This window comes from Oryctolagus cuniculus, chromosome 19 (assembly GCF_051225735.1).
Source record: "Oryctolagus cuniculus isolate XC-2025 breed Fujian yellow rabbit chromosome 19, ASM5122573v1, whole genome shotgun sequence".
In the NCBI taxonomy this organism is placed as follows: domain Eukaryota; kingdom Metazoa; phylum Chordata; class Mammalia; order Lagomorpha; family Leporidae; genus Oryctolagus; species Oryctolagus cuniculus.
In genome coordinates, this window is record NC_142885.1 from 17,529,077 (window position 1) to 17,539,270 (window position 10,194).

The 10,194-nt window shown below is 59.1% G+C and overlaps 1 protein-coding gene across 1 annotated transcript; it reads left to right on the forward strand.

Moving 5' to 3' along the window:
- The first annotated feature begins 5,917 nt into the window (after positions 1-5,917).
- CLDN3 (claudin 3) lies at positions 5,918-7,349 on the forward strand. The gene has a single exon (XM_002721962.6). The coding sequence runs from the start codon at positions 6,365-6,367 to the stop codon at positions 7,022-7,024; it is 660 nt and encodes a 219-aa protein (XP_002722008.1). The 5' UTR covers positions 5,918-6,364; the 3' UTR covers positions 7,025-7,349.
- The last annotated feature ends 2,845 nt before the right edge of the window (positions 7,350-10,194 follow it).

The window sequence follows — 10,194 nt, forward strand, 5'->3', positions numbered from 1 at the left end:
GTGTCAGGTATGCCCCCCTCCCCCTCCCCATAGCGCTTCCCAGGCAATGGCACCTTCCTACCACTCTCTTGGGCACACACGCTGCAGGTGTCAGAGCACAGTGGTTTTTATCTACGATCATTGACGTACCATCCAACCCACCAGTTCAGATTGTGCCATTCAATGGTCTTCAGCAGAGCCGCACGTAATAACCCTGGGCACACAGGCACAACTAATTGCAGAATATTCTAGGTACACTGTGTTATGTAAACAGCCGGGTCCATTGTAGAATATTTTCATTGTACCAAAAACCCATGAGTGGTCACGGTCTAAGGGGGCTGGGGAAGCTTTATTTTTTCCGCCAAGGGCCATTTGGATATTTTTTTAAACATTGTATTTGTTTACTTAAGAGGCAGAGTTACAGATAGAGAGAGGGAGAGACAGAGACAGAGAGGTCTTCCATCTGCTGGTTCGCTCCCCAGATGGCTGCAACAGCCGGAGCTGTGCCGATCCGAAGCCAGGAGCCAGGAGCTTCTTCCAGGTCTCCCACGTGGGTGCAGAGGCCCAAGGACTTGACCATCTTCTACTGCTTTCCCAGGCCATAGCAGAGAGCTGGGTTGGAAGTAGAGCAGCTAGGACTCGAACCAGCACCTGTATGGGATGCTGGTGCCACAGGCAGAGGCTTAACCTACTGCGCCACGGTGCTGGCCCCCATTTGCATATTTATCACATCATTCTCAGGCCATAGAAGATCATCAACTTAAAAATTAGCCTGCTAGGGGCGAGCCTTGTGGCTTAGCAAGCTATGCTGTCACCTGTGACGCCAGCGTCCCATATGGGCACGAGTTTGAGTCCCAGCTGCTCCATTTCCCATCCAGCTCCCTACTATGGCCTGAGAAAGCAACAGAAAGTGGCCCAAGTGCTTGGGCCCCTGCCCTGCCTGGGAGCCTCAGATGGAGCTCCAGGCTCCTGGCTTCGGACTGGCCCAGCCACAGCTGTTGCAGCCATTTGGGGAGGGAACCAGTAGAATCTCTCTCTCTCTCTCTCTCTCTCCTTCTCTCTTTCTCTGCCTTTTGAATGAATAAAATAAATCTTTTTTTAAAAAAATTAGCCTGCTGGAAATTTATTGAATTTCAAGTCCCACCTGTGGTTGCCTTGGCTGGCCAGACCACAAGGTCACAAAGTGTCATGGGCCTTATGCGGCCTGCGGGCTGGACACGCCCCACCCCTGCTTCCCTCTAGCCCCTGGAAACCACTGACTTACTTTGTGTGTCTATGGATTTTTGAAAATATTTATTTATTCATTTGTTTCTTTTATTTTTTTACAGGCAGAGTGGACAGTGAGAGAGAGAGACAGAGAGAAAGGTCTTCCTTTTGCCGCTGGTTCACCCTCCAATGGCCGCCACAGCTGGCACGCTGCGCTGATCCGATGGCAGGAGCCAGGTACTTCTCCTGGTCTCCCATGGGGTGCAGGGCCCAAGCACTTGGGCCATCCTCCACTGCACTCCCTGGCCACAGCAGAGAGCTGGCCTGGAAGAGGGGCAACCGGGACAGAATCCGGCGCCCCGACCGAGACTAGAACCCAGTGTGCCAGCGCCGCAAGGTGGAGGATTAGCCTAGTGAGCCGCGGCGCCGGCCTGTGTCTACGGATTTTTGAAAATATTTATTTATTCATTTGTTTCAAAGGCAAAATGTTAGAGAAGGAGACAGGGAGGGAAGAAGTGGGGGGGAGAGAGAGAGAGAGAGAGAGAGAGAGAGAGAGAGAGAGAGAGAGAGAATCTTCCACCCATTGCTTTACTCCCCAGACAGATACAAGAGCCAGGGCTGGGCCAGGCTGAAGCCGGGAGGCAGGAGCTCCATCTGGGTCTCCCACACCGGGGTGGCAGGGGCTCAATGACTCGGGCCACCATATGTTGCCTTCCCAGGCACATTAGCAGGAAGCAGGATTGGAAGTGGAGCAGCCAGGACTCGAACTGATGCTCTGATATGTGATGCCGGCATCACTCATTGTGTCACAATGCGGGCCCCTCAGCCCTTGTTCCGTAGGTTTTTCCGTTCTGAGAGTTCTTGGTAAATGGAGGCACGCACGTAGCATCCCTTGAGAGTGACCTCTTGCTTTTCAAAGTTGGCCCATGTTGTAGCACGCATCACTCCTTTCTTCCTCTTCAGGGCTGAATACTATTCCATTGCACAGGTAGCCTGCATTCATTCATTGACCAAGTGGGTGTCTCCACTGGTTAGCTATTATGCAGAAAGCTGTTTGGCGCGATCACTAGCATCGGCACCTGCAGTGGAGCTGCTGGGCCACACGGCTAACTCCATGTTTAACTTCTGGAGGAAGCACCAGGACTGTTTTCAGAAGAATCTGTGCCCACTGCCCATTCCCCCAGGCAGAACCTGAGAACCCAGTGACCCCGCATCCCGCTGGGTGCGCGGTTTTGACGGAGCAAGCCTAGTGGCAAGTGAGGTGGTAGCTCTCAGTGGCTGTGATGTACATTTCCCGAATGACTCATGCTGTTAAGAATCTCTTTGTTTGGCCGGCGCCGCGGCTCACTAGGCTAATCCTAAGCCTAGCGGCGCCGGCACACCGGGTTCTAGTCCCGGTCGGGGCGCCGGATTCTGTCCCGGTTGCCCCTCTTCCAGGCCAGCCCTCTGCTGTGGCCCGGGAGTGCAGTGGAGGATGGCCCAGGTGCTTGGGCCCTGCACCCCATGGGAGACCAGGAAAAGCACCTGGCTCCTGGCTCCTGCCATCGGATCAGTGCGGTGCGCCGGCCGCAGCGCGCCAGCCGCGGCGGCCATTGGAGGGTGAACCAACGGCAAAGGAAGACCTTTCTCTCTGTCTCTCTCTCTCTCACTGTCCACTCTGCCTGTCACAAAAAAAAAAAAAAAAAAAAAAAAAAAAAAAAAAAAAAAGAATCTCTTTGTTACTTTTTAAAGATGTATTTATTTATTTGGAAGGCAGAGTTACAGAAAGAGGGGGAGAGAGAGAGAGAGAGAAAGAGAGAGAGAGAGAGAGAGGTCTTCCACCTGCTGGTTCACTCCCCTAGCGGCCCAAATAGCCAGGGCTGCATCAGACAAAAGCCAGGAGCTGGGAACTCCATCCAGGTCTCCCATAAGGGTTCAGGGGCCCAAGCACTTGGGCCATCTTCTGCTGCCTTCCCAGGTGCATTAGCAGGGGGCTGGATCAGAAGTGGAGCCACCGGGACTCGAACCAGCACTCCGACATGGGAATCAGGTGTCAGAAGCAGCAGCTTAACCCATCGCACTGCCACGCCGGCCACGATCTTCCGTTTTTTCTGTTGTTCATAAAGCCACTCTAACTGAGGTGAGGCACTACCCCGTCGTGTTGGCCAGTCCCTGTGCCCGTTTTTTGATGGAACTGTTTATTCTATTTATCACCAGGTTGTAAGAAGCTGACTGGGGCCCTGTTTGCTGAGAGCCAAAGTGTTGTTTGCAGAGTTCCTGAAGTTTGGCCCTGGGTCCTGTTTGCTTCACCTGTGGCAGCCCAGCCCAGCAAGCACACTCCCCTAAGGCTTGGAACCAAGCCACTGCTTCCTGCTGGCCACACGGCAACCCCCATCTCACAGATGGGAAAACTGAGGCTGAGGGCGGGAAAGGGGCTCGCTCAGGATCTCAGGCAGGACCCGGGAGGTCGGAGCCAGGCTTGGACTCAGACCTGTCCAGAGCCTCCCAAGTCCACCCAGGGCTCCGGCCTCTGCAGCTGTCCTTGTCACCGCCGCAGTCCCATGAGGTGAGTCACCTAGCCATCCTTTTCCTCATTACACAGGAGGGTAAACTGAGTCAGGAGAGGCCATGTGACTTGCCCCAGCCTCCCAGAAGTCAGAGCTCAGGGCCACTGAAGCCCAGAGGAGCCCCACCCCCACCCCATCCCCACCCTTGTGCTGTGTCCAGCCACACGTACACACACACATATGCACCCCTGCAGTCTCCACCTTTCTCTGGCCCAGAGTCAAGCTCCAGAGAGATCTGGCAGGCACAAACTTCCTCCAGGGCAGCCCCCACCCAGCACCCAGCTGAGCCCTCTGGCCCAGCACTCCCAGCCCTGCCCAGCAGACCCAGCCCAAGACCTTTGTCCCTGCACGAGGTAGGACCCTGGCTGCCATGGGCCTCTGGCCCTGTTTGCCTTCCTCTTCTATCTCCCCAGGCTTTGCAAGGCTTTGGGAGAGGGTGCAGGCTGCATGCCTGGCTCAGTGCCATCTGGCTAGAGGATCGCAAAGCCCCCCAGTCAGTCAATCAGTTCAGTAGGAGGGGCCAGGCAGGCCAGGCTGGAGAAAATGAGCAAGTAACATCCCTGTCAATCCACTAGCCCCAGAGCACTCAGCGCCAGTGAGTAAAGTTGGCCAGATCCTTGCCCATTTGGGGGCATTCTGGCTTCCCCCATGGAGCTGGAGACAGGTTTTTGCCCGAGTACTTGGGTCCCTGTCCTGGGTTCCAGGCTTCTAGCCTCAGCCAGGTCCCAGTCTTTGCTGGACAGATGGAAGAGCTCTGTCTCTCTGCCTTTCCGACAAGATGATAATAGATAAATAAAACATTTAAAAAAAAAGTGATAGGGGCCTTTGCTGTGCCTTAGTGGGTAAAGCTGCCGCCGGCAGAGCCGGCATCCCATACGGTCGCTGGTTCAAGTCCCGGCTGCTCCACTTCCAATCCAGCTCCTGGCTGATGGCCTGGGAAAAGCAGCGGAAGATGGCCCAAGTGCTTGGGCCCCTGCACCCACATGGGAGACCTGAAAAAGGCTCCCAGCTCCTGGCTTCGGATCGGTGCAGCTCTGGCTGTTGCTACCATTTGGGGAGTGAACCAGCGGATGGAAGACCTCTCTCTCTCTCTCTCTCTCTCTCTCTCTCTCTCTCTCTGTCTCTCTCTCTCTCTCTGCCTCTGCCTTTCAAAATAATAATAATCATCTTTAAAAAGCGGCTGAGTTTGTCTCAGCTCCTCTGCTTCCTGCTCAGGAGCACCCTGGCAGGTGCTTGGGTCCCTGCCACCCATGTGAGAGACTCAGATCGGAGACCAAGCTCCAAGGTTGCTCGCTCGCTCGCTTTCAAATAAAATGAAAATAACATGTTTGAATAAGTGATTTAAAAATAAAATAGGAAATGTACAGAGCATGTCCGGCCGTGTTAAACAACGAGGGAGGTGATACGGTGGGAAAAGGGACCAGGCTGTTGCAGGGAACAGAGCTGGGATTTTAAACAGGGTGAGCAAGGGAGGCGCTTCGCTGGGAGCAGAGGCTGGAGCCGCTGGGGCCAGGAGCTCCAAGCCTCCCGGGTAGGGAGGACAGGATGAGGGGTGGGGAGCAGACCAGGCGGAACCTCCCAGGGAGTGCCCTGGTGTGGGAGCCAGGACTTCGTGGAAAACATTTCCAACTTTCCATTTTTGCTTGATCAAACCTGTTCCACCACCCCCTGCATTGGGGTGGACCCCGGCCCTGACCAGAGGCCCAGAGAGAGAGAGAGAGAGAGAGAGAGGACAGGGCTCTGGGAGAGGTGGGGGGACCCTGGAGGGGGGGAGCAGCAGGGGCTTCTGGGAGCGTGGAGCACTTCAGCTAAGGCATCCAGGCTCACTGCCAGCGCCGGGAACTGCAGGGGGGCTGGGGAGGAATGCAGGCGCCCTCTTGGACCCCGGGAGATCTGGATACCCCTACAGTTGGTCCTTGGCTTCCGAGCCCAGCTCCCCCGGGGCTGGAAAACCCCGATGCCTGGATGAGGCCGGGCGGGTACAAGATGCGCCCGGAGCAGGTGCAGCTCCGCGGGCGGCCACCCAGCCCGCTCCGCCCAACAGCTGCGGCCACGCCCTCTCTGGGTGCTCCCAGGCTCGACCTTCTAGGGTACTGGGCCGCGCTCCACCCCCCCAGCCCGCCCGCGCCCGAGGCGCCGAAATGCTTTGAGGACGGTGGGGTTGGAGGCGGCAGTTTGCGATTTGCACCAACAGTCGCTGAAGTTCCGGGGGACGCAGAGTCGGAGTGGGAAGGGCAGGCCCCTCCCGCCCGCAGCACCCGGGACCCGGGCGCACGACGGCCAGGTCCGTCCTCCTAAGGGCGAACGGTGGAGGTGGGAGGGGGCCACGTCACGGTCCCCAGGCCCGGCCCCGCCCCGCCCCGCCCGCCCCCGCCGGAGCGCTGGCTCGCGGAGCTAAGTCGCCCGGCCCCGGCCCGCCGAACCAGAAGCAGGTGCAAACGCAGCGGCGGCGCGAGAGAGCGGAGCCGCGCCGTTAGCCTCCGCCGCCGTCCCCGCGTCCGTCCGTCCGTGCGTCCGGCCTCCGGCCCGCGCGCCGCCGCCGCCGCCGCCGCCGCCGCCGCTCCCCGCCAGGCCCAGAGGCCCCTCGCCTCCCTGCACCCGGCGCCGGCGGAACCGGCCTCCGAGCAGCAACCATGTCTATGGGCCTGGAGATCACCGGCACGTCGCTGGCCGTGCTGGGCTGGCTGGGCTCCATCGTGTGCTGCGCGCTGCCCATGTGGCGCGTGTCCGCCTTCATCGGCAGCAGCATCATCACGGCTCAGATCATCTGGGAGGGGCTGTGGATGAACTGTGTGGTGCAGAGCACGGGGCAGATGCAGTGCAAGGTGTACGACTCGCTGCTGGCGCTGCCGCAGGACCTGCAGGCGGCCCGCGCCCTCATCGTCGTGGCCATCCTGCTGGCCGCCTTCGGGCTCTTCGTGGCGCTCGTGGGTGCCCAGTGCACCAACTGCGTGCAGGACGAAACAGCCAAGGCCAAGATCACCATCGTGGCGGGCGTGCTCTTCCTGCTGGCCGCGCTGCTCACCCTCGTGCCAGTGTCCTGGTCGGCCAACACCATCATCCAGGACTTCTACAACCCGCTGGTGCCCGAGGCGCAGAAGCGCGAGATGGGCGCCGGCCTGTACGTGGGCTGGGCCGCCTCGGCGCTGCAGCTGCTGGGGGGCGCGCTGCTCTGCTGCTCCTGCCCGCCGCGCGACAAGTACGCGACCACCAAGATCGCCTACTCGGCGCCGCGCTCCGCCGGGCCCGGCACGACCGCGGGCACCGCCTACGACCGCAAGGACTACGTCTGAGCGCTAGGCGAGGCAAGACCCCCGCCCCGCCGCCGCCGCCGCCAGCTGGAGCGCCCGCGGGACCCACGGACGGCCTCGCGCCCGAGACCAGGCTGGCCCCGCGCCCCCTTCGCCAGCCCTTCGCCGCTCTGCGGGCCGGGGCGCACCGGACTGCGGGATCCAGGGACCAACCCGCAGGAACAATGCGCCGCTTCGCTCGCGCAGAGGGGCTCAGGCGGCCGCCGCCCCTCGCCCGCCTAGTCGGGCCCCTCCCCGGCCCCAAATGCCGGGTTGGGCAGGGCCCGGCAGCCAGGATATTTTTCAATAAAAGCCTTTTCGTTTTGCAGTGGCTGGCGCCTCCTTGTCCTGAGCGCCCCCCCTCAGGGGTCCCCTTTGGCTGGATTCCTCCGCTGTCCTGCTGGATAGAGTTTAGCAGGGACCGACCGAGGGTCAGTAGGGAGAAAAATGGAGCCTGCTCCCTGGGAAGTCAGGCAGTGAACAAAACAGAGAGACTGGCCTGGGTGCTTCCAGCTGGCGGGTGGGGGAGGGGGGCAAGGCCACAGGGACTCTCTTCCCTAGGGAAGAGAGAGGGACCCCATCTTCATGGGTCCCCCCCAACAGAGGTAAGGTGGGCGCGAGGCCTCAGAATCTGCTGCTCAAAGGGGCTTGGCCCAGGCCCAGAGGAGGCTACTTGCTTAGCGATGCTGGGATTCCCCACGGCTGGAGGGATCGCGGGTGGGAGGGTGGTCCCGAGGCCCAGGGCCCCGCAGAGGGAAGGGACGCGTGTGGGTTCTCCAAGGCTCTCCCTGGAAGGCCTGTAGGGAAACCTTCTGAGACATCAGGGCTGAGAGGGTGGTGGCTAGGAAGCAGGAGCAGCTGGTGGGGCTGGGCAGAGTCTGAGAGCCAGGGGAGATGCAGAGTGGGGGCGATGGGAGACCCTGGAGTACCCCCAACTTTTCTTCTGAGTTCATTCATTGGATAGTAGGGCCCTTGACCATAATAGGAGCCCAGGTTTCTGGGGGAAGGTGATGGGTTCCATTTTGTTTTCTTTTAAAATAAAAAAGATTTATTTGAAAAGCAGAGTTACAGAGAGGCAGAGAGAGAGAGAGAGGGCTTCCATCTGCTGGCTCACTCCCCAAATGGCCGCAACGGCCAGAGCTGAGCCAGGAGCCAGGAGCTTCTTCCGGGTGTCCCACCTGGGTGCAGGGACCCAAGCACTTGGGCCATCTTCTGCTGTTTTCCCAGGCACATTAGCAGGGAGCTGGATTGGAAGTGGAGCAGGCGGGACTGGAACCGGTTCCCATATGGGATGCCAGTATGGCAGGTGGCTGCTCTACACCCTATACCACAACGCTTGCCGCTTGCTTTTCTTTCTTTCTTTCTTTCTTTCTTTTTTTAAGTTTTATTTGAAAGGCAGAGTTACAGAGAGGCAGAGAGAGAGAGAGAGAGAGAGAGGTCTTCCATCTGCTGGTTCACTCCTCAATTGGCCGCAGTGGCCGGAGCTGCGCGCATCTGAAGCCAGGAGCCAGGAGCTTCTTCCAGGTCTCCCACGTGGGTGCAAGGGCCCAAGCACTTGGGCCATCTTCCTCTGCTTTCCCAGGCCACACCAGAGAGCTGCTGGATTGGAAGTGGAGCAGCCGGGACTCGAACCGGCACCCACATGGGATGCTGGCACTGCAGGCAGAGGCTTTACAGGCTACACCACAGCGCTGGCCCCCCCAAAAAATTTAAGATGCAGAGAGACAAATACAAAAAGAGCTTCCATCCACTGGTTCACTCCCCAAATGCCTGCAACGACCAGGACTGAGCTGAGACCAAAGCCAGGAGCCTGGAACTCCACCCAGGTCTCCCACCTGCGTAGCAGGGACCCAACAACATGAGCCGACATGGGCTGGGGGCCCCTTAACTGTTAGGCCAAATGCCCGTCCCTGGGTTCCACTGTGAGTGTGTGAAGTCTGGGGAGCCTGTGGGGCTTCCAGGTGGAGGCATCCAGGAAGCAGCGAGGCCTGTGTTTGAGACCTGGCACCTCTGAACACACACTTGGCAACCGAAACCAGGGGACTGGGTGAGGTCAGTCTCGAAACCGAAAGAAGTGCTTCAAGGCGGCCTCAGTGCCCAGGCCATGGTAGGGTAGGGAACGCGAGGCACGAACTCAGACAGAGCCCGTAGACCCCGTGGTGCTCAGAAGGGAGCCCCCGGGCCAAGCCAGCGAGCCAAGGTCACCCCGGGGGACTGGGGGCTGGCCGGCCTGGCAATGACTCCTGAGCGATTGTATCGCACGCTCTCCTGGCTGCAGCCAAGCTGGAGCCAAGGGCCCCTGTGGCACACTGAGTTCTTAGTAGAAGCCAGAGTTCCCAAAGAACTCCCCGCTTAAGGAACACCCGCAGGGAAGAGGAAGTGGGGTCCGTGAAGAGTCAGTGGACCAGTTTTAGGCCACTCTGGGTAAGAGCCCAGGAAGGGGGGGATGTTCCAACAGCTTTTTTTTTTTTTTTTTTAAGATTTATTCATTTGTTTGAAAGTCAGAGTTACAGAGAGAGAGAGAGAGAGAGGTCTTCCATCCAGCTGGAGCTGCGCCGATCCAAAGCCAGGAGCCAGGAGCTTCTTCCAGGTCTCCCACATAGGTGCAGGGGCCCAAGGACTTGGGTCATCTTCTACTGCTTTCACAGGCCACAGCAGAAACCTGGATCGGAAGTGGAACAGCCGGGACTCGAACTGACGCCCATATGGGATGCCGACACTACAGGCAGTGGCTTTATCCGCTATATCACAGTGCGGGCCCCCAACAGCTTTCTTAAGGGGACCAGCCTTCAGGGCAGGAAGCAGGGAGAGGGAAGGGGAACAGCTGGGGTGGGGGAGGGGTGGCCATTGTTGAGGGTCCTGAGAAGAGCTGGAAGAAGCCTCCGGGTGGGGAGGGCTCTGGATCAAGGGGCCTCGATGAAGAGGAGGGACCTAGATCAAGAGTGGGCTTGGGGCCGGTGCCGCGGCTCACTAGGCTCACACTGGGTTCTAGTACCGGTCGGGGTGCCGGATTCTGTCCCGGTTGCCCCTCTTCCAGGCCAGCTCTCTCCTGTGGCCAGGGAGTGCAGTGGAGGATGGCCCAAGTACTTGGGCCCTGCACCCCATGGGAGACTAGAATAAGTACCTGGCTCCTGGCTTCGGATCAGCACGGTGTGCTGGCCTCAGCGCGCCGG